Raw genomic sequence first — 25,027 nt, 5'->3', positions numbered from 1 at the left:
CCAATTTTTTGATTTTTTGTGTACAGACATACTAAATAGCAAGATACTACCTATATGCCACAGCACTGACTAGATACCAGAGAGAAAAAGAGATTGACGATGAATTTGGTGTTGCCCTTACATGAATACAAGCAAAAAAATCTATAGATGTATTTTCTAATTACACTTACATACAAGATAGAGAAATCATAGATGTGTTTTTCAATTACATTACTAGGTATACATGTACATTTTTATAGGAACTAACCTTGTGAAGACTTTTAACCAGGTGTTTAGGCTCCTTCTATCCTACTGACAGGAGCAGTACTTGCAACACACCTACACCACCTTCTTCACAAGCTCAACTGGTATGTTTAGTAAGGCAAGGTGAGTGTACACACCATGGGAATATTTCAGATCAAATAACTAAACAAGCTGAAAAATTGTTGACTGCATATAGATAGAGCTGCCAAAACTCAACCCATAAAATTTACAGTTGAAATATATTGCACAATGATGATGTTGGAAAGGAGTTCCAAACACCTTTTTATCAGGCAGCACTCTTTTGAAGCGGCCGTTGTTACGATCCGCCACTGTTTCTAACTACAAGAAAACAGCGATCCCCTTTGAATATAGTTGAATGTCAGCAAACAAGTTGATTGTAACAAATCAAATCACTCACATCAATTTGCCTAAAAACAAAAACCTTATTAGAATTTGCAGCCATTCCTCAGGCCACCTAACATCGGCTACAAAAGATGCTATTATGCAATTGTAAGTGAGATGAATGAACTCTCATTTGGCCTTGCGAATAGATTGTCACCTTTTTAATCAGTCAGTTCAAGTGCGACAGTTATTAATTACGGGCGGTTCTACAGGGTCTCTAACTCATTTCTTTAACTAGCAAGTCACTTCGGTCGTAACAAATTAAGAAAATCACTAGCATTGAATATTGAATACATCAGGCATTGATGAGTTGAAGCGTGTAATGCCATCCCAGACGCTAGCTACCTCCCGTAGGCTTATCAATAAATGCAGATTATGTATATGAACATAGGCAAAAATTATGTTAACCTTCAGTTGAGAGAATGTCAAAGATCGGATCATACATTAGCCTCCTCAATTTCAAGGACCATGCAACATTAACCCAGTTGATAGCTAACCTACGTTATAGCTACGTTATAGCTATGTCATACGTTATATCAACTTTAGCTAGCAAATGCTGCCGCTTTGATCTACCCATGGCAGCATCAGATATGAAAAGCTTTATATTACCATTAGAACTTCCAATCAAGACGAAATTTGATATACTAAAACTGTTAATTATTTTTAGCAAACGAAATACAATTCTAAAGATATAACAATTAATATTTTACTTTGAGAGATTTATGTATTACAAAAATATTTGTAACAGCACAGGGAGAATGCAAGCAGAAATATTAAGCATTAAGCTCTCCTTCATTGAATTTTGCTTTAGAACCCAAACTTGAATGACTAAAGCAAATAAAACACCTCAAGCAATCCTACAACTTCATTGATTCGTAAAGTAAATTACTATTAAATCGAATTCCATACCGTGCACGACAGTGAAACATCTGGAAATGAACATTTCACTCCGACAGTCAGACATCTGGATATGGACACTTCACTCCGGCAGTGAAACATTTGGGTATGAAAATTTCGCTCAACAGAACAACGCACTATGGTTTTGGCCATGGGTAATTGGCTCAAGAAAATCCAGGGACACGTAGAATAAGCCTCTGAGGAATGATACATGAGACCTCTTACATCAGGGTAATGAGTCAACCATAAAGATAAGCGCTCCAACGAAGAATGTGTGAGAGATATATGGACGGCCTGCAACTTTATTAGGAATGAGAAGTTGTAAAAATGAGATCAACTTAAGCTCACCATGAATATGAGACAAATATAAAATTGATAGACAGGAGAAAAAACAAGGAAAAACAACTCCTGTTGTTGTGGTCTTACAAACAGCAAATAAATGTTTCGGTGCAAAGTATAGTCTACCCCATGTGTTTAAGATTGCTGACAGCTATAAAAATTCTCACCTATCTACCATATGACAGCAGTTATATTTTAGCTTCGATGGCTGTAGTAGAGGTAGCACAGCCATAAATCATTACGTAGTCAATTCCTGAACGGTAACAAATGTTTAGCATTGGCTATGCAAGGGCATTTAATAACCTGGATAATGCATTGGCATCTGCCACCTGGTGCTTGCAAGTGCCTGATAAATGTAGTTAATCTTATGCCTCTGATAGTCAACAAACTCTCAGATAAAAACAAGATGAAATAACATGATTTTTTTAAAATAATTTATTGCAATCAGACCAAAAGCTACCTATCGGGTGTCTCTGTGAACTTGTCAGCGCACGTCAGTTTCCCCATTCAAGAGCCTTTACAAACTCTTCTTCTGTAAAGGACAGCATCTTCGCTGCCTCGATGTGCATCTGCAAAAAAATGCGTAGATGCGACTCCAAGCCTAACAAGCAAACCCTTATACAAATATCGTGTTTGTTCACATATTCATGTCTATGATGAACAACTCTATAGACACTTCTCAATGTGTCTTTATGGTATACAGCTCTATACTTCGATGTCTATGTATAGATGAAATGAAATTTCTGTAATGTTACTAGAATGAGCTCAAAAACCTTGAACATATGCCCAGACATACAGTATTTCCATAGTAATATAAAGATCAAATTTATTTATCTACATACCCACTTCCCTAATACAAATTCTGCTCTTCCTGTTCAATACTGCTACACAATCCCAAGAATCTAGGCACCTCAGCACGTTGCCATATGTCACTGCATATAACTTAAATTTAACTAGAAACTATTTGTAGTGACCAATTTTTGACAGAGCAAGCGCTCTGTGTCACTTTATATACTAGTTGTCAAATATGATTGGTTGTTCATTTACAGCCAAACGGCATGTAAGTCTGTTAGTTTTTAAGTGAACCCATCACAGCAATTAGCAAAAGTCAGCGCTGCGGTATTGCATGGTCATAGGTGCTGCTAGTCGAGTAATGGTTTGTGCACAAGTCTGTTTCATTCACTTGGTAGCTATCCTCAGTAGGAGATGCTTTCCTTTTTAAGAAATAGTTGCAGGCAGGTTTTCACGAAGTCAAAACAAAACTACAAACAGGCAACTAGAAGAATTCTAGTTGATCCCTCTGCCAAACTCAAAGCGGGTTCATAAACTAATGAACAACCAAATATATTTTACTTGATTCCATTTGTGATTTGATGATTTGTCATTAGTCTGTAGGTCATTCTTGTATCAAGTTATAGCGATAAAGTTTTCGATCCAAAAAATCCACTTCACACTGGATTTGAACTCAGAACCTCCAGTTGTGCGGACAGCCATTCTATTCACTAAACCAAGCAGCTGCATTGCTACACAATAGAATAATTGTGGTCATACTAATTACATCCGTTAAAATACGTTCGCTTAAAACGCTTGGAAAATGCTATTGGTTACTTTCTTACTAGCATGCATGAACATCATGATTGCATGAAGGATCATTTTGCGTAACGTAACGATTATTAAGCTGGCGTCAGACACAGCTCTTATTATAGTAAAGATTTAGGCTAGCTTAAGTTACTAGCTTAAGTTTCTCAAATTCATTAGGTAATCATCGTATGACCCATGCAACACCGGGCATTTCTCTAGTTATCTCTATTAATCTAAACAGAACATCAGCGATTTACTTGGAAGTTGTTTATAGTTAAAAGTTTAGTAGCAATCAAGTTTTTGAGGCTTAAATATTTTAAATGACAATAAGCTAACGTATATGAATGCTATTGAATGGCCACAGTAGAAATTCTTCATACCATCATAAACACACACCAAATAGTCTTGCACCAGCTAATACTTTCACTGTTTCCATTAGTCAAAAGATCCTACACAGAACTGGTTCTTCAAAGCAAAAAATCTTTTTCGGATTAGCAAACTCTTGTAGGTTTATGCATTTCCGTGCATCAGCGTATGCAATGAAGGGTCTGTTTTATTAAGCACAAAATAAGGAGTGAACAAGGAACAGCTGAACAAACAGAAAATTATGTGAAAAGTTAGTATCAATGAAGTGAAACAATGTTGAGTATTTGTGTTCACCACCAACCTTTTATTGATTAGTTTTAATCATAACAACTCGCGTTAGTATTTGTTTTACCGTAACAAAAGTATTTTTCTAAAGGTATCTTAACACTGAACTTAGTAAAGTGCCCTATTATCATATGAAACAGACAAGTACATGTAATAAGCACAGCTATCATTTGTCATCAGCTGAGTACATCTTAGTAAAGTGCCCTACTATCATATGAAACAAACAAGTACATGTGATAAGCATCACTATCATTTGTCATCAGCTGTGTAAATCTTAATAAAGTGCCCTACTATCATATGTAACAAACAAGTACATGTGATAAGCATCACTATCATTTGTCATCAGCTGTGTACATCTTAATAAAGTGCCCTACTATCATATGAAACAAACAAGTACATGTGATAAGCATCACTATCATTTGTCATCAGCTGTGTACATCTTAATAAAGTGCCCTACTATCATATGAAACAAACAAGTACATGTGATAAGCATCACTATCATTTGTCATCAGCTGTGTACATCTTAATAAAGTGCCCTACTATCATATGAAACAAACAAGTACATGTGATAAGCATCACTATCATTTGTCATCAGCTGTGTACATCTTAATAAAGTGCCCTACTATCATATGAAACAAACAAGTACATGTAATAAGCATCACTATCATTTGTCATCAGCTGTGCACATTTGCTACTTAGTTACTAACCCAATAGCAATGCTAGTAGAATCATCAATTGTTGTCAGAATTGATAACTTATGAAAATTTTAAGCTTTTTAAAATTATTATCCTGTGTTTCTAATTTAAAATCGACAACAGCAATCATGGTATGATTGGTGTCAAGGCTTGTTGAACTGCGACGATGGTGGTCGACGCCCTTACCTTCTGCCTTTTGAGTATGTCTATGAGTTTAAGCTGCTTCTTAAATCCCGACATCAGCTCCCCTTTTTGCTTTTCTAGACGCTTGTTGTCAGCGAGCAACCTATCAATCTTCTGCTTGTCTGACTCTGATGTGTTCTGGGTAACAAGAAACAGTGATGTGTTAAGGGTAACAGGAAGCAGTGATGCATTATGGGTAACAGGAAACGGTCTTAGAAGAAAGTTGATTGCACAAATATTGTCCACTGTTATCAACGAGCATCCATGTGAATGGCAAACATTATTTTTGCCAGTTTTAGTATATTTTCTCAAGCAAAAGCAACCAGTTGCAAGCACAGACAACTCCAAGCATCAAAGCTTGTAACTCTGCCCAATGACAGTCGCGGAGAAGTTCTAGTTGAACACTCAAGTACTTTAGCTCAAGAAAACCTGAAACAATTTGAGTGAAAACTGATAAATTTTGTACTGGACAATAATGCCTTGGCTATCAAGATGTACTTGTGTAAAAGTTTAACCCAAAATCATTCCACTTCTGCCCCTTCATGATGCTGAACAGTTATGGAACTAATATTTACTTCAAGCATTATTGAATAGATTTACAGACCTTGGATGCGGTCAAGGTTACTGAGGAAGGGCTATGTTATAGTATAGACTAAATTATTAATTGCTCCTAATAGAAAACACAACTCCTAGGATAAACTACTTGGTTGAGAAACATTCTAAACTGCAAGTTTGTACAAATCATAGGATCCAAATTTCCTTGAACTTAGCTTGATATAAATCTGAAAGTATCATAGATTTTCCTGTCGTTGTTCTTCAGGGCAATACTGCGCAGCTATCTCACCATTCCTAACCCAACACCCCCATAGCATTAGAATTACAAACCTTTGTCTGTTCCTTGGCCTTTGCGAGTTGTTGCTTATACTTGTCGACATCCTCAAGAGCTCGATTGAGTCTAACATCGGCAGCACCCTGAGTGGCTTGCTGTTGCTTTTGTGATCTTTTCACACCATCGAGCTCCTGGGTACATATACATAGCCAAGTCTAGTTGATCTTACATCCATGTGATGGCTCTATTCACCACAAAACCTCTATTTGAACACCACCTCTAATAGAACGTCACTTTAGCAGAAGGCTTGAAAAACAGAGTGCCATGACATTCAAATAGAGATGTTATGGTACAAGTTATCAAAGTATGGATGCTATAGCTGATACTGCTGATAGTAATAGTTACCAAAATACATATTTTGATATCAGGTACTATCAAAATATGCATTTTGATAGTACCTGCTAATTCAGGCGCACTCGTGAGAAATCGACAGTACCCTGAAAATAAATTACTGCTTCTAAATTTGTTAACGGTAGGCATATAGAATTTAATATCACAAAAATCCTTTAGTGCACTAATGATAAATTAAAATGTACATTATCGCTGTAGCAAATTCATTACCAGGCTTGTATCTACCATAGGATACACAAGCCATCCAGTCATGAAAATGGAAGCCCTACTGAATAAACAATCCTTGAAATACAGTTGCTAGTCTCGTTACCAAAATGGTTGGGATGCAAATTAACAAAAATCTTTTCGTTGGGCATCGCTCAGCTTTTTTCTCAATGAAAAAAAAATTGCTACACATCTATGAAAAATGATGAGAATTTGAAGTTATAAGATTGAAAATTTGAATCTGTATTAAACTTTTCAACTTCCATCAGTTGTGTATAAAAATAGTCTTTTCACTTAGTAGGCCAATTCACCTACGTTACTGCATCTGGTGCAGCAAACAAACATAACTGGCTCTGACTCTCCAATTGGCAAACAAAAAAGTAATATACTGTATTTAAAAATGAAGTTCTTTCAAAACAGAATATGACAGCCTTAGAAGAAAAATACCTTTTTAAGGGCTGACAACTGAGAGTCCAGAAATTCTGACTTGCTTTTAGCATCATCGGCAGCCTTTTTGTATTTCTCTAAGGAGCCTTGCTGGGTTGCATTTGTCCTACGAACACAGCAGCTATACATGAGAAAGTGTGCCACACTTACGAAAGCAGCCAATAAGTTGCTAAAGTAACTTGTGGATCCCTACTAGCCTCAATATGACAGAGAAGAAGCAGCGACAATGATTAGCTGCTTTATAAGAAAAAGATCAAACAGTGACTCATATATTAGTTGTGGAACTATGTACGATGCCGTGTGATAGTGTGAAACAGGCTGTAGATAGTATTAAACCTACTGCACATGAAAATACAGATTTCATCATGCGCTGCTCAAAGTGTAAGACTTGCTACAACTATAACTGCCACAACGTACCCCCAGAAGTAACACAGATCTATAGATTGTTGATGGCCAACAATCTATATAAACTAAACAACAAACGGTCAACATAAACTAATACAGTGAAACATGGATAACTCGCCCTCGGATATAGTGAACACATGGTTAACTCGAATGGATTTGCTTGGTCCGTTCCCAAGCAATGATAAATGCCTTTATATAACTCGACCTCGGCACCGTTAACTCGAACAGTTTTTTGCCGAATTCACAAACGTGGTTTCCGTTCAATTTATTTCGAAGGAGTTTCCACTAGTCGCGGAGCTGAGACTACTCTGCTTTCTTAACGAAAGCGCTTTTTATACGCGTATAGTGTACATATAATTTCCCCTGTACCGTATAATGGAACCGAAAAAGAAATCGTATAAAAATGATTAATAGGGTCGCTAAGACGTTCGCTTAGTTACGGCCAAGCTATAAACGTTAGAAGGTATTAGCGATAAAAATTTAATAAAGATAGACACAGCATGCAAAATACATATTGTAACAGTGATTATATGCAGATACATAAAGATAAAATGTCACAAATAAGCTCGTGGCTTGGCGTCCGCTACAACAGACATCCGCTTTACGATGGCATTACGCAAGCAAAGAAAAGCGTGGAAACCTTCTGACAAACTTAAAGTACTCGAGGAAATCGAAGCAGGACAAAAGCTATCAGCATTATCAAAAAGAGAAAATCTTCCAAAAAGTACAGTGTCAACATGGATTAAACAAAAAGAAAGAATAAGATCGTTATGTGACCAAAATTCATCAAGGCTAAGAGATCATTCAACGTCGCACGATGATTTGGATGGTGTATTATTGACTTGGTTTAGACAAGTGCGTAGTGAAGGCGTACCTATCGATGGGCCAATTTTGTTAGAAAAGGCTAACAAGTTTTTAAGGACTATAATAACTGTTTAAAATCTGTTTCTACAATAAGTCACACTGTTGATCTTTGTCAAAAAAACCTTGTCACAGACTACACTCGATGAGTTTTTAAATGAAACAACTGATCAGATGTAAAGCATGCTTTTTTGCATTGGTCATAAATGTTTACTTATGTCCAGTTTTAAAAATTATCAGAAAGAATAGATATTTTTCTATTGGGCTGAGATTTGTTTGCAGTTTTAGGTGATGTGACTGACAAGAAAGATTAAAATTGGCAAAATTGATCTCGAGTAAAACACTAAGAAGAAAAAATGTCTTCTGAGCGTTTTAACCGCGATTAGGTTTTGCCAATTTTAATCTGAAAAAGTTCTGTCAGTCACATCACCTAAAACAACACACAAATCTCAAGTGTATAAAAATATCTATACTTTCTGATAAATACTTTAAAACTCTACATCAGATGCCCTTTAACTTACAACAAACAACCTATACTTTAGTTTTATATATACATGTAGTTTGTATATGTATCTACTGATAAATACATTCACTTGTGACTCTGATAACTTGAACGCTCTGATAACTCAAACACTTTCGCTCGGTCCGGTGAAGTTTGAGTTATCCATGTTTCACTGTATATATATAAATATTGTCAGCAATCAATAATCAATCAATCACAAACAACCAATGCTTCGCTGATGACAAAAGAAAGAATCTTATGCAAACCTAGACAACTTTTTCCTTTCATCTTCCAATTCTTTGATTCTAGAGGTAAGATTATTGTTCTCTTCTTTCTCATGAGTCAGCTCATCTGAAAGCCTTTCCATCTCTTCCTGCATGACTCGAGCTTTCGCTTTTAGAAACCTTATCTGTGCATCTGAAGAAACCAGAAAACTTGACTAGCTGTACCATAAGTGGTACTAAAACCGCTGATGCAATTAAAAAACACTGTCATACATTCAAGTTACACGAAAAACATTATTTATCTGTTGAAGTTCATAACTGTATTATCTAAGCATGATAATCTTATCATGTTTATCATGCTATCAACTGAAAACGATCAACCGAGATTTTAGAACAGAATTACCGAATAGAACCCAATAGAGTAAAAAACTGAATGCACGGTGGTTCAGATAAACCTGGTAAAAGTTAGAAACAGAGAACATATCATGTCACTGATGACAGAGTTTAAAGTCAGCGCAGTTCAACAGTGAATAATGAAGTCTGATTGTTCTTTAACTTTAGGGACAAAAGAAAAAACAAACCTTATTTGTGCATTGGAAGAAAACATAAAAAACTTGACCATGGAATGGTATTGAAATTGCTGATGCAATTACAAAAGCAGTGTAGTGCATTCAACTCACACTGAAACCATTGCTTATCTGTTAACATTCATGACCTTAGCAGCGTTACACCTAACAGCTAACATCAACCAAAAACGATCAACCAAAAACGATCCACCGAAACTGGTCGAGTCCAGTCCAATAAAATTAAAAACTGAATGTGCCATAGTTCGGACGAACCAGGTAAAAGTTGAAAACTTAGAACTTTTGATCTCACTGACAACAAAGTTTAACAGGGAATAATTAAGTCCGATTGTTGCAGCTTTTAGTATTAAAGAGAACTTGCACAAAAAAGTCCTAGCCATAAATTAAATACCAATTTCACTTATGCAAAAATTAGCATGATTTTCAATATAGAAACTGTCTAGCATTATACCAATGTAATAAAAATAATGCAAGTTTGATCCACCAAAAAGAGAAGCAATTAGAAAGTTAATGATTGTGTTTAGACAAACCATGTAGCTACATCATAATACATTACCCAACAGTCACTTTGAAAAAAAATGGATTTGCAGTCAAATAACTTTACGGTTGGCATCTGAGGTTTTTGTGAGCCAAATGGCAGCAACAACAGGCATGATTTGATGTAGTAGTGGTGGTCAATCTATAAGGTTGTCAGTCTATAAGGTTGTCAATCTATAAGGTTGTCAGTCTATAAGGTTGTCAGTCTATAAGGTTGTCAGTCTATAAGGTTGTCAGTCTATAAGGTTGTCAGTCTATAAGGTTATCAGTCTATAAGGTTGTCAGTCTATAAGGTTGTCAGTCTATAAGGTTGTCAGTCTATAAGGTTGTCAGTCTATAAGGTTGTCAGTCTATAAGGTTGCCAGTCTATAAGGTTATCAGTCTATAAGGTTGTCAGTCTATAAGGTTATCAGTCTATAAGGTTGTCAGTCTATAAGGTTATCAGTCTATAAGGTTGTCAGTCTATAAGGTTGTCAGTCTATAAGGTTGTCAGTCTATAACGTTGTCAGTCTATAAGGTTGTCAGTCTATAAGGTTGTCAGTCTATAAGGTTGTCAGTCAATAAGGTTGTCAGTCTATAAGGTTGTCAGTCTACAAGGTTGTCAGTCTATAAGGTTGCCAGTCTATAAGGTTATCAGTCTATAAGGTTGTCAGTCTATAAGGTTATCAGTCTATAAGGTTGTCAGTCTATAAGGTTGTCAGTCTATAAGGTTATCAGTCTATAAGGATTGATTAGGTTGAGACCGACTATCAGCCACCATCATTTGACTCGCACAAACAAGTGTGCGAACATAAAGCGTTAGTGTACGAGAAATCTCTCAAATTTTGAGAATGCCAAAACTATTGAATACAATACAGCTATTAGTATTCCATTAAAATTATAATATTACTGCAATTCGAAAAAACCTGCTTGTTCAAAGATCACATATTTTAATCCCGATAGCTATAGACGCAAAATAATCTACTGTTAGATGAGAAACAGTTTTAAATGTATTTTGACATCAAATGGTCACCAGAAATCAAATTTTTACTGTCTAATTCAGCTAACCTGAGCTCATCTCTTGAGCTGCCGCAGGCATGACATCATCTGGAATGTCTTTGGTAGTGCCCTCTGACATTTTACTTTCGATATCGTCAACAGCTGACTGAAGGTCATTGAATTCCGTGAGTATGCTTTCTTGCATGGATACAGCAGAAGTGGCTATGTTGGTTTTACTTTTACGCATGCCGCTAACCGGACGTGGCGGACGCCTGCTAGTTGCTGAGGGGACTTTTCTGCTGACTTTGGGTTTCTAACATAAGGCAATGATCGGAGTAACCAATTTCAACATACGGACTTTAAAATTCTCAACTAGTATCATATGTTAGCGAGTACACTCACATAAGCATTGAAAACTAAATTCCTGAAGCCTATCTAAAGCCCATGCTACCCATAGCAACAAAATGCATCGCCAATACGTAGTGTAGATACATGTATTTACTGTGGATATACACCGACACTACTTAATGAGATTGACCAAGAAAAATTGACATTAATTGTGAGAAGGTCAGGATGTCTTGGCTGCATTTTCCTTATTAAATATTACCTTTATTAGTAAATTATTATTACCTTTAATAAATTTATTATTAATTACCTTTATTAAGTATGATCAGGAAACCTGTATTGTAACATGAACCATCAACGATTTCTGACAGTAATAGCAATTGTGCAGCTTTGCATTGGTCTAATTTACTTAAACAAAAAACTCAACACGTTACTGATGAAAACGAACAAGTACAAATTTCTTTGAGTTCATTACGTAAACTAAAATACGGAAAAAAGATTTTAACATATTTAATTACAGAAAAAAATTCCCTAAAATTTTCCAAAACAGTTCAAATTTTTATTAGTGGCTTTTGTATATCTTTTACAAGTGAGAATCTTTTGCCACATATAAATAGTGCTTTGTATAAGCCGTGTTATCATCATCGTTTGATAGAACTAGCTTTGACAGAGAACCCTAGACGGAACTAGCTTACATTGGAAAGGAATAAAATTGAATCAAGATTGCTATAATCGAATATTTCAGTCCTACACAGATGTGGCAATTTTATCACTATCACGTAGACCAACATGTCCAGTTCGAAATGCCGCATCAACAATGTGTTGGCTACGCAAAAGATGCATTTCATCAGTGCATGCAGCTAGGCCTTAGAACTGGTAGGGACCTGATTTTTATAGATAAAGATCCCGTGACATCTGCGATGTGAAAATACTAATACAATTCTTGACATTGAAGAGAATTACCGGCCATAAAATTAAACAATTGGAAAACATTGATGGAGAGTTATCTTGACTCCAAATTATGCTTTCGTAATAGAATAAATAATGGTTGAGTAACAAAGCTGACATAGAGGTATTAACTGAATATAGAGGTACTAACTGACATAGAGGTACTAACTGACATAGAGGTACTAACTGACATAGAGGTATTAACTGACATAGAGGTACTAACTGACATAGAGGTACTAACTGACATAGAAGCACTAACTGACATAGAGGTACTACCTGACATAGAGGTACTACCTGACATAGAGGTACTAACTGACATAGAGGTACTAGCTGACATAGAGATACTAACTGATATAGAGGTACTAGCTGACATAGAGGCACTAACTGACATCGAAGTACTCACAGTGACAGCTGCACCAGGGTCATCATCCCAATCACTACAATACATAACAGAGTACGGGTTGAAGACATGTTTCTAAAAATTCGTGAGGATGAATGAAAAGTTCAAGGTTCTACGTTAAACTGGGTAAATATGAGTTTGACATTCAAACATTTCATAAAATTGACAAATACGAACTTATTAATGTTTGTTGGTAAAATGAAGAACAAAGGACATTCCGATAAAAACACATTAGCTCAAATATTAATGTTGTAGGGCACTGGTGTTAAAAAATGGCTTCATTTCTACGCTTCAGTGGATACACAAAATTATGCTTTAATCGTGACATTGTATACGCATTTGTTAGCGTTATTTCTGAGTTCCAAAGTTTATTTCTGAGCCAGCAAAGTTACGCATTCAAATATATTCTTCCAATCTTCATTAGAACAATCGCAGAGGTAGACATTGTATTCCACAACTTGTAAAAACGAAAACACTCTCACTCATAACATAATTAGTCGATGAGATGGGAGCAATGCATAAGCACTTTCAACAAGCTCTAATGAGTGCTACAAAGTGGGACAGTGCCGTAGAAAGCACCTGCATAACCCATCAGTCAGTATCCATACTGGTGTCAAACACAGGTGGTAGAGAAATGGCTAGATGTAATAAATAATAGAAAGTATGTTTTGCAATGATATTTATTAAAAATGTGGCAATCAGTTGTATACAAATGTTCTAATTACTATTCATTTTTTACTATGACAGAAGTCAGTATAAAAATTATCAGGTAATCTATTTTGATCGAACTAATGCTCAACCTTTTTGTTCCTTGCATTCTCTAAAAACATACGACTGTACTAAAAGGCTGTGAGTGAACACAATAGGCTGTATCCTAGGCAAAGCAAAAGCTAACAATCCCACAATACAAAACTATTTATGATAAGCAGACTTTTTCAAACATGCCTCTAAAATGGAGGACTCGTTACATAGGTTAGTAATGGATAGTGCTTATGCAAGTCAGATCTGTTTCGCTAATTTTACATATTGATTTCTGTAATATACCCCCAACTAGTAGTTGGGGCAGTTTCTTCATGTTCCGTTTGCTGGTAACATTAAAAATGCTACTATAGAGCCTTAAACCTTCATAGGAAAGCATGCCATTTTGATTACAATGGGAGGGAAAAGCTTGTTAAGGTTCAATGGCAAAGATTTGCTATATACAAGTTGAAGCAACCTTGCAAAAAAGGAAGTACAGAAAATAGCCAGCATTAATTTAGATAGTTTAGTGTTTATACTGACCCCTACACAAAACCTACACAACCCGGCATGACTCTAATCAATATCAATGCTCAAAAGATAAAATAATAATTTTAAAATGCCTGCTCAAGTTCTACCCTATGAAATGGTGAAGTGTATGGTGAGATTTTGCTTCAGCTAGCTTAATATGTTCAAATTTTTGGGCATCACTAGAACATTGGCAGCCGCTAGTGCTGCATTACACCATGAGATCGGTGAAATGGACATTGTGTTGAATTGTGTCCAATAATTTGTTTGAATAAGAGAAATTACTGTTTGAATTACTGTCAACAAAACAGTTATGTTAATTATAATGGTGGTAAACAACAATTTTGACCTATAAGATACTAGCTGCATTACCCGCCTACAGTAAAAGATTCACGTGCCGCATAAGGTTTATTGAGAGTTGGCTTTCATACTGTAAAACAACTCCAAATATGCAGTTACATCTCCCTCTCTCCATCTCTCCCTCTTTCCCCTCTCTCCGTCTCTCCCTCCCTCTCTCCCCTCTCCCTCCCTCTTCTCCCTCTTTCTCTCCTCTCTCTCTCCCCCCCCCCCCCTCTCCTCCTCGCTCTCCCTCTCTCTCTCCTTCTCTCCCTCTTTCCCCTCTCTCCCTCTCTCCGTCTCTCCCCTCTCTCTCCCTCTCTCTCCCCCCTCTCTCTCCCTCTCTCTCTCCCCCCCCCCTCTCCTCCTCGCTCTCTCTCTCCCCTTCTCTCCCTCTCTCTCCCCCCCTCTCCTCCTCGCTCTCCTTTCTCTCTTTCTCTCCCTCTCCCCCTTTTTCTCCCTCTCTCTCCCTTAGTTCAACGCAACACATGCAGATAGACAACATTTTTGGTTTTTCTGTCGGGCGTATGAAGAAACAGCTTTCGGCGTGTGCCTACTTTTGAGCAGGCGACGTATAGCTGGTCATGGCTGATGCAGGGTGACAGTAAGTCGATAGCAGCTGCTCTCTTTCTTTTCACAATAGCGTATCGCAACCCTCGGAGTACTCGTGAAAGTTCTGTAATAGTAAGTTACAGTAGGCCTACTCGTAGCTGGAAAAAATTAGTAACTCGGCTGCTGAAGGAAATGAACATGGCCCACTATCACGAACAGCGGCAAATCCAACTTTATTAAGTAGTGGAGATGTGGCAATTCATAGACAATACAACATCGTATAAGAAACACTTACCTTTTTGATGTGGAAATTTAGTAGGTGAGAAATGCGTTTTTCCAGTGGCTCCAAGAAACAAACGTTTACGTGACCTTCTCGGTACACGTTGGCAGTAAATATTAATTGCATGTAAATAACTACTCGTTAATTTATTTTATTTAATGAATAGTACATTTGTATAGCTGTATAGACACCTTTGTATAGGCCGCAGAACTCAGGAAAGGTGCTTTTTAACACGGCAGAAAATTTGCCGTTTAAAAAGCGTGCTAACCGGGGATTTCGGTTAATGCGCTCGAGCGGTGAAAGAAAAACAACAGAATTGCCACACCTTTATATAAGCCGCTTGGCTCAAATCGCCAAAGAAAAGTAGCGGCTAATAGTCCATATTACGAAATTACGATATTACGATAATTAGTACTCATATTAATTCGGTTGGCTTCGTTCGACCGAATGGAAAAAGAAAGACCGCTCTATAATTTATTTACCGTTACTACAGATATTAATTCAGTTCGCTTCGTACGACCGAAATTCGTACGACGATAAAAGAAAAGACCGCGTGTACTAACCGGAGAGGCGTGTACTAACCGAAGAATCCCGTTAACGCGCCCTAGATACCTAGTAGCGGCTAATAGTCGGAAAAGTACGGTACTCTATAAGGCGGACAATCAATCAGACAGACAGACAACGATTGCCGTTTATATAAGACTAGCTGCATTACGCGCCTACAGTAACAGATTCACGTGCAGCATAAGGTTTATTGAGAGTTGGCTTTCATACTGTAAAACAACTCCAAATATGCAGTTACATCTCCCTCTCTCCATCTCTCCCTCTCTCCGTCTCTCCCCTCTCTCTCCCTCCCTCTTCTCCCTCTTTCTCTCCCTCTCTCTCCCTCTCCCCCCCCCCCCTCCCTCTCCTCGCTCTCTCTCTCTCCCTTTCTCTCTCTCTCCCTTAGTTCAACGCAACACATGCAGATAGACAACATTTTTGGTTTTTCTGTCGGGCGTATGAAAAAACAGTTTTCGGCGTGTGCCTACTTTTGAGCAGGCGACGTATAGCTGGTCATGGCTGATGCAGGGTGACAGTAAGTCGATAGCAGATGCTCTCTTTCTTTTCACAATAGCGTATTGCAACCCTCGGAGTACTCGTGAAAGTTCTGTAATAGTAAGTTACAGTAGGCCTACTCGTAGCTGGAAAAAATTAGTAACTCGGCTGCTGAAGGAAATGAACATGACCCACTATCACGAACAGCGGCAAATCCAACGTTATTAAGTAGTGGAGATGTGGCAATTCATAGACAATACAACATCGTATAAGAAACACTTACCTTTTTGATGTGGAAATTTAGTAGGTGAGAAATGCGTTTTTCCAGTGGCTCCAAGAAACAAACGTTTACGTGACCTTCTCGGTACACGTTGGCAGTAAATATTAATTGCATGTAAATAACTACTCGTTAATTTATTTTATTTAATGAATAGTACATTTGTATAGCTGTATAGACACCTTTGTATAGGCCGCAGAACTCAGGAAAGGTGCTTTTTAACACGGCAGAAAATTTGCCGTTTAAAAAGCGTGCTAACCGGGGATTTCGGTTAATGCGCCCGAGCGGTGAAAGAAAAACAACAGAATCGCCACACCTTTATATAACCCGTTTGGCTCAAATCGTCAGAGAAAAGTAGCGGCTAATAGTCCATATTACGAAATTACAATATTACGAAATTACGATAATTAGTACTCATATTAATTCGGTTGGCTTCGTTCGACCGAATGGAAAAAGAAAGACCGCTCTATAATTTATTTACCGTTACTACACATATTAATTCAGTTCGCTTCGTACGACCGAAATTCGTACGACGATAAAAGGAAAGACCGCTCTATGAGGCGGACAATCAATCAGACAGACAGACAACGATTGCCGTTTATATAGTAGATATGATAGCTTGGCCAAATCAAGCAATTGTTACTTTGTGAAACACAGTTGACTATCATGACAACCACTGCAGATTATACCTAGTTACATAGTAACATTGACGAGGAGAATGTCTCAGGCTCTTATGACTTGACAGAAGATACCAACTACAGCGGTGACCGCAATTATGGGACCACTTGAAATAAACACTTTTTTGTTGTTAATTCATATATATATTGTTCTGTTGGTAGTATGCGAGTTATGACAATATGCACATCAATGGAAAGCTCAGAATGTACTGGATAAAAATATTATGTAAAACTAACTGATATTTGCTTTATTAGTTGGATTTTGGCACAATATGCAATTTTCGGCATAAAGCAATACAAAAATCCAAAACAAATGTTTAAATTTGTGGAAAACGCAACTTAATTCGACATAATTTTAGAACATAGCTCTATGAAAGTTAATTGGTGGTGTTTTTCAGCTCCTTTAGAGTATTTCTAGCATCCTAGTATTTGGTATGACACCATAAGCCTAGACTGACCTGATAGGATACAATGGGTGCCCGTTAAACATATTTTATTACTAGAGTGCACCTTTGGTGGTAGACAGAATGTCTAGGAAATTTGCTTTTCAAATATATATAATAGGTATGGTCTGAGATTATAGGGAAAGGGAGTTTATGTCATAAATGAAAAATATTGCTACGAAATACCAGGCGGTCCCATTATTATGATCACCACAGTAGACTGTTCAACAAGTCTACTGTAGCTCTCTTCTATGTGGTATAACATCCAGCTACTATTGTATCAATATATTGTAGACAGCAGTTACTTTTAACTCAATCTAAGTACAATAATTGGCGCTATGATGTAAACATCATTTTACGTAATTCCCGTTGAATAACGTGAGTCCCATAGTTAGCCTTCAAAGTATCATTTTCTCTCTCGCTGCTTTGAGAGAAAAAACGATGTATAGATATATGTATCATGCATATTATTTAACTTTATTTTAGAGATATACAATTTTTTTCTTTTTTCTTTGCAGCATCCATCTTGCTGCAAAAAGAAAAAATCAATTTAAATCGACATTGAAAGCGTGCGCTCCCCCTAACTTAACGTAAAATTACCATAATCGTGTACGTTAAACTAAGTGTAGGTGGTAAGAAAAAGAACAGTTGTCGATACAAACCAATAATACCAGTTACTGCATCGTCACTAAATTAAAAAGTTAAGTTTAGTTTTTTTTGTAATTTTAAAAGATAAAAGGGTGAGTTTTAGAAGATTCAAAATGGATAAGGCTATATAAGGCTTCGTATAACCTAAAATCCTTAAGACATAAATGCACCCAAAACTGATTATTTACATTGTAGTAGCGTTTACTGTATTGTTCACAAAATGTAAGGGTGTATTTTAGACTTACTCCAGAAAGTCATCAGTGCTGACGTTATGTAACAGTGATGAGAGTGCATGAGCGTTGCCTGATGGCTCCTCAACAGATTCCTGCCGGTTCTACAAGAGAGAACATACATGAATTCATATTAAAAGAATACCATGAACATTCAACATAGCAACTTTTATCAACTCAAAGGTACAGGGAAACCTGTAGTCAAGAAAAGAGTATTTCGTGTACTGTAGCTTAATGTGGCTGCAATCACTCTGAGGAAAGCAACATAGTTTGAAACGCTAGATACTACAATTCTCTCCCCCTTCAAATGGTGACATGTAGCCACCGCTGTTGGATTGTTTGCTCCAGATACAATTGTCCTTCCACTAACGATAATATTAAATTTTGCTAATATATTGTCTCAAATATAATTACAATTTTACATTCCGAGTTACATTATGTTTTACCAGCCGAAACGTGGCCACCATATTTAGAAAAATCTTTTAATGATTCAAGCAGTAAAATATTTTAATTAAAAAAAAACTAGTTCTTAACTCAAAGCACACAAAACACATGAGGTTATGAAACAAGGATTTGGACTAAGGAACTCTATCAGAAATTCTAAGAAAACATCATCTCCATGTTAAACATTGGTTAATGAATATATGAATCTACAGAAAACATGAAGACTAACGGTTGGCAATATTTTTTAATTGTTAGAACAGCAACCATAGCAAGTGGTCAGTCTGCCATTATCTGATTCATTAAGTTTTCATACAGCGGACAATAGCGACACACCCCCGTATCACGATGCAATGTCGTCATGGAAACAGCAATGTCCCTCACGCTGTCGTGATTCAGAGTGGCTGTTTGGAAGCGAAACACCATGTGCCATCTTTGTGCCATGGAAACGACCTTAGCGACAAATGGCTCTAGAAGATACACTCTTGATATAAGGAGTCGCACAACCATCCCTCAACTGTTATAGCACCCAATGGAAACGTGATCTGTTTGTTGGTCCAGCACAACATTGCAGAACTGGTGCACCCTGGGGTCGCCACACAATCTCTGTATGAGAACTTACTAATATTTCATGAACAAGACAACTTACAATCACTGCTTCTGCTTCTTTTACAAGAGATGCTGTACGTTTTTCTAACTCGGCATTCAGCCTCCTGCAACAACGAATATACTAGTTAGTAATTATCATACGTAGAGCCACAAGTGACAAATAACAGATATACAGTGTAGTAGGGTGAGTTTCAAGTGATAAGAGGGTAAAAGTTCACTCAAACTTTCAACAGTTGGGTTTAAATGCCTCAAATAAATTATAATGAAATAATCATAAGTTTAGTTTTTTTAATTTCAACTGTTTCGTGCACAACTTTCACTCACTTATATTCCTCCTCCCTGGAAAGCAAATCTTTCCTCACTCCAGACGCCGAGTTCCTGCCACTCGCAGTCTTAGCCTGACTCCTTCCATTTCGCGCTGATGATGGCCTGGAACTCATGCTACAACATTACCACTCAACCATGCCAATAGCTTCCAGCTCCGCAACATATCTTTGACATCTTAATTGCATCACAAAACTTATGCATAAACTGAGGGTATTAATTAGTCTGATATTTAAAGTTGGGAGATTAAAAGTGATTGCAAGCTATTGGTATTATTGCTAGCAGTCAATCATGTACATCAGTGGAAGCAGATATCTAGTAAACTGAACAAAAATGTTTAAACTTGAGTAAAATAAAATCTACCTGAAAAAAATGTTTCACACAACAGGAAAAGGTTTTTCTGGCTTCCATGGCAACCAAAAAGCTGCCTAAAGCAGCAACTATCGCTAGGACATATGTTGAGCTAAATAAGGAGAAAGGTTATACACAAAACTAGGTAATACATGATATTATTTGGTTACAAATAATCTCATGGTATAGATTATGGTATACAAATATAAATATATCAATGGTATACAAACTTTAAAACCAAAGTAAACATGATTAGTCTATTCCTCAAAGGAAACGCTGATGACCGGCAAAGTTGAAAAGACATTTAAATGCATGAAACTATTTTTCCATCAAAGTTTTGAGAGATAAATCTTTTTTTAATATGTGATTAACTCAATAATTTAAACTTCATTAATTTATAATCAATTCTAGGATTAAGATCACCAATTTTGCTGTTTTCATGAGTTGGTATGTGATATCAAAGCTATCAGAGCTTGTTTTGAGGAACCACTAGGTGTAGCAGAAAAAAATGACAGCTCTAATAATTAACAACAGAATAAACTGCATTTTTGCTGAGTTGTGAATTAGAATACCTGTTGCCACTTGTCATTCATCAAGGGGCAAAATACAACTTAACGTTTGCTGTATTACTAATGACTACCTTGTTATGTCTTAAAATAGGTTGACATGTGCTCAGCCTACATAATGATAAGAGTCAATGCTAGCATATACATCCTGATTACGGTATATCACAAAACCACAGTATCTGTATCTAGCTTTAGGTTACACAATTGTTAGCACTTTTTTCTGAAATATGCTTAAATACCTAATGTATAAGGCAAAAAAGGCTAAAAGCCTCATTGTACTGGCAATGCTTTAAATTCTATCTGTATTTTGATATCTATGTTGGCGAATAAAATTTGTCAGTAGTGGACCAAAGCAAGAAATGTGACTGAAAAACTGCTGGTACAAAGATAACTTGAATGGAATCACAGGCAAAATATGGCTGGCATAAAAGGGTGAGATTTGTTTTAACACCAGTAAGTTTGTGAGACTCATTAAAATTATGATCTTAATACTTACATTGAAATATAGTTTTAAATATCAGTGTGTAGAATCAATGAAATCCTACTGAACAGCCGACCAACCAAATAATGTTTCATGTTCCTGTTTAAACAAAGTAATATTTATATCTATGTTACTCCACTCCAGGTTTTCTTCACAAATATAAAATATTACAAATACGTAGTGTAAAACCCCTGTTTGAACGCCACCTTAATTTGAACGCCACCTCTAATTGAGCGCCACTATAGGAGAAAGATTAAAAAATAAAGTGCCACCCTTTTATTGAATGCCAATTATATTTGAATGCAGCTTTTCTTTGGCCACAACTATTTGATATTCTTGATCTTTACAAACCCATAATAGCAAGTAATCCATAGAAAAGTGGGTAACGGTGCATCTAGGTCAAGACAACGCACATACAACGCATGCGCAGCGGACATACAAGGCACTTGCAACATACAAACATTGTGGATACAACGCCGACACAAGTAATTAACAAGTAACAACGCATGTGCTACAACGCGACACTGTTAACACATTAATATTATTAATAATATTAATGTGTAATAATAATAATAGTAATAATATTATAGTATTATTCAATATTCTATTTATAGTTTGTTAACAAAACAGGTCTAAAACATTACACAAAGTATTATATTTGTTTTCTATTGACCGTTGTATGTGCGTTGTGATGATAGTGTATGTGCGTTGTATCCATAATGTTTGTGCGTTGCAAGTGCCTTGTATGTGCGTTGCGCATGCGTTGTATGCGTGTTGTACCGACCTAAGAAGCACCGTTACCGAAAAGTGTTCCCAGAACTGTTCTAATAATGACTCGATTACATCAAATAACAACTAATTCGTTCATCATTTCTGTTTGCATCAAAGTACATTTTCCAATCCAAGTTTTTACATTTTGTCATCAAAACTTTGAATACAAATAGAAACACCATAGAAATAATTAGTAACTGTATCAGGCTAATAGTAGCTCTTATTAGCCTGATACAGTTGATGCAGTTTAGCTACGTTGGTGTATGCGGAATTTTTGGTGGAGTCTATACAACTACGTGTTTTGAGGCTGAAATTGTGAGGCTATTTTCATTACACGCAGCTTCTCTTTATTTACGCAAAAGGTGTACATTCCCAAGTGCTTTGCTAAAAAATCGTTTGAACGCTAATATCGACTAGCTCAGCTGTGCAGAAGACACTGTGGAAGGTATTCAACAGGCACAAAAAATATGAAATGATTCCAAATGAAAGCAGCAACCAGAACGCAACTGGCCGAAAAAATGAGGCTAATATTTTTGTTTTAAAAATGTTTATTGGTTCCAAATGTATTAAAAATATGGTAAATATGGTTTGTCTATGTCACTTGTTCTTGAATACATATTTGTAGCATTTGATAGATTATTATTATATAGCTTGTAAATTTGCATAATTATAGCATATTATTTGATAGCACCATTGCGGTAATCTGAACTTGGCTTACAATAGATCGATGCTCGTAACTCCTTTTCTATTGCACATAAAATGCCAGTTTTGGCTACAAACTAGCAAACATATCAATGAGTGCAATGAGCTTTTATGCAACCTTGTTAAATATGGTAGTAAAATGAAAATATGCCTTCATATTTAGAATGCAATAAAAAACTAGAAAGCTCCAGCAAATTGCAATGCAGACTATGAGCTCATCGTAGGTTAATTGCAAGCATATAATTGCAAGCAATAGATATCAACTGGTCGAGACATGTATCAGTTTGCCAGAGCATATTTATATAGAGATCTACGACAAGATGGAGGTAAGTTAGTAAACTTCTTGCATCCAAAAGGGTTAATGTCACTCCACCCGAAGGAGAATGCAAAATATAAGCAACATCCGAATCGTTTGTGAACAGGTTAAATTTGTCTTCTCAATATTTTGACAAAGTGTTCAAAAAATACATGGCTACCCTTTATTTGAACGCCACCTTTAATAAAGCACCACTCAAAGGGAAGGGTTGAAAAATGAGAGTTCCATGGCATTCGAAAAAAGGTTTTACGACATTTAACAGCAAATAACATTGTTTCCGAGAGCTCAATTTTTGGCTACAAAATAATTGTATTGAGATTCAGTATGCATATGAAATTGACATCCACAACTAATACCTCCACAGTTATAATTAACGCACGCAGGCAAACCGGCTACCAAAGGCAAATGCCAAAAAGTGCTAAAATGTTTTCCAATTCAACAGTGCATAAATAATTAAATATATCTCATAATAGAGTAGTATGCATCGTGTTATATAAAAAAGTTGCAATAATTAGCATCCTTTCAATAATAGAGTGCCAACCAAAATTGTTATTGTATAAAACTCAATGCACAACAAATATCAATTTTGGTGAAAAGAATTCAAGAACAAAACAGGCGGGATAATGAAAATGTAATAATGAGCCAATTCGGTTTGTCTCAACAACCTTTATTGGCTATTCAGACATTTCTTGTACTTTTTTAATTAACTATAAAGATCTGCAACTTTGGAAAACCTAAGCAACAGCTAAAACAGAACCATTGGATAAATAACTGTAATATTTGATAACCAAATAAGGCTAGCTATGATTGGTAACACAAGGCTAGTACAGCTTTCACTTGACAGCTGTATGGGTGGCTGCCTAGTACTTACGGATGCTCACATCAATACTTTTGCAACTTTTACCGGCGGAGCACCATCAACATAAGAATGGAGTTACTCACATTCTTGAAAACTAGCTAGTAACAATACTGGCCAACTGTAAGTTTAAAAACCAACTTAAACTAGCGTGCCTTGGCTCACTCTGATGATAAACCAGATGCAATGCATATCATCATCTCTTATCAATACAATATCTACCATTAGTAGGCACTAAATGGATCTCCGAAGAAAAAGTAAATTTGATTATCAGAATGAATTGAATTATTCAAAAGAATAGTCCAAATTGTAAGAAAAGACTAGCTTACGGAGCATCCACAATTGTTCTGTAGCCTATTCCACCATCATGCCTGTTTATACTAAAAAATCAACAGTAAGAAAACAGTAAATGAATATATTTTTGAACAAATACAGAAACATGCATACATAACCCAAAATAAAAAATTGAGCATTTCACTTGTTAGACAAGCCTCTTCTTGCAGCCCTCCATTCTCCCTTCCCAGGTAGCTTCGAGTCATGATAGCTTTAATGTATATATTACACTTTAGATATGGAAAAATTGGTTAAGTAAGCCCAAAAAGTAATATTATGTGCTTTCTAACTATATATAATCCCATTTATAAGTCCATTACCTAACTAACAGGCACGCATTGTGCACCATAAAAATATGTAATAATCGATGGCAGCCACACAGAATTCTATCAGAATATCGTGTCCTCTTGCGTTGTTAAGAACGCTGTGGAAAAAATTTTTTTATAGATTGTGTACGCCATAAAATTATGTGAGACCGAATAACATTTTGCTGAAATTTAAGTGGCACATTGTTAAGAAAGTTTTCAGCAAGTGTAGATTTTCTTTCAAATGCGATGACGTTTTCTCACAATCATTGTTTAGAAAACAGCAATTTGCATGTAATAAAATGCTAAAACTAAAAATAAGATCTATAGGCAAAAGATCTATATAAGCATATAAATATAAACGCAAATTAGTTTTATACCAATGTTTAGTAAAAAGATTCTAACCTGGACTAATCGAAGTAAGCGGAATTTTGTTTGCCAAATACGAGTTAGAAGTGTCGCGACAGCAATAGACCAAAGAGACGTCGTACATAGTGTATTTTTTGTCAAAAATATAACGGCAATCTGCAAGAGATTTTATTCAAAAGCTAAAATATGT

At 36.3% G+C, this 25,027-nt stretch overlaps 1 protein-coding gene across 2 annotated transcripts; it reads right to left on the bottom strand.

Moving 5' to 3' along the window:
* Positions 1 to 1,826: 1,826 nt before the first annotated feature.
* On the bottom strand, positions 1,827 to 24,914 carry LOC137396343 (testis-expressed protein 9-like). 2 transcript variants are annotated; one of them, XM_068082573.1, is made up of 12 exons: positions 24,874 to 24,914; positions 24,160 to 24,210; positions 19,788 to 19,904; positions 19,504 to 19,567; positions 18,429 to 18,517; positions 12,670 to 12,703; positions 11,043 to 11,286; positions 8,917 to 9,067; positions 6,883 to 6,988; positions 5,877 to 6,011; positions 4,995 to 5,129; positions 1,827 to 2,450 (listed from the first exon to the last, which is right to left on the bottom strand). In XM_068082573.1, the coding sequence occupies exons 3-12, from the start codon at positions 19,901 to 19,903 to the stop codon at positions 2,376 to 2,378; spliced, it is 1,149 nt and encodes a 382-aa protein (XP_067938674.1). In that variant the 5' UTR covers position 19,904; positions 24,160 to 24,210; positions 24,874 to 24,914; the 3' UTR covers positions 1,827 to 2,375. The 2 variants fall into 2 exon arrangements, with proteins under 2 accessions (XP_067938674.1, XP_067938675.1); XM_068082574.1 differs by lacking the exon at positions 24,160 to 24,210 and having other exon boundaries at positions 24,874 to 24,907.
* Between the last annotated feature and the right edge of the window lie 113 nt (positions 24,915 to 25,027).

The sequence above is a fragment of the Watersipora subatra genome, chromosome 5, assembly GCF_963576615.1.
Source record: "Watersipora subatra chromosome 5, tzWatSuba1.1, whole genome shotgun sequence".
NCBI lineage: Eukaryota > Metazoa > Bryozoa > Gymnolaemata > Cheilostomatida > Watersiporidae > Watersipora > Watersipora subatra.
Note: the sequence above shows the minus strand (reverse complement) of the source record. Positions and strands in the feature narration are given on the sequence as shown.

What these genes read in the sequence shown, in the direction of transcription:
- LOC137396343 (XM_068082573.1), bottom strand. Translation starts at nt 19,903, where the DNA reads ATGAGTTCCAGGCCATCATCAGCGCGAAATGGAAGGAGTCAGGCTAAG. An exon ending in ACCCTGGTGCAGCTGTCACT is followed by an intron (nt 11,287 to 12,669) that starts GTGAGTACTTCG and finishes GCCTTATGTTAG; the next exon opens with AAACCCAAAGTCAGCAGAAA. An exon ending in AGGCCAAGGAACAGACAAAG is followed by an intron (nt 5,130 to 5,876) that starts GTTTGTAATTCT and finishes CTTGTTACCCAG; the next exon opens with AACACATCAGAGTCAGACAA.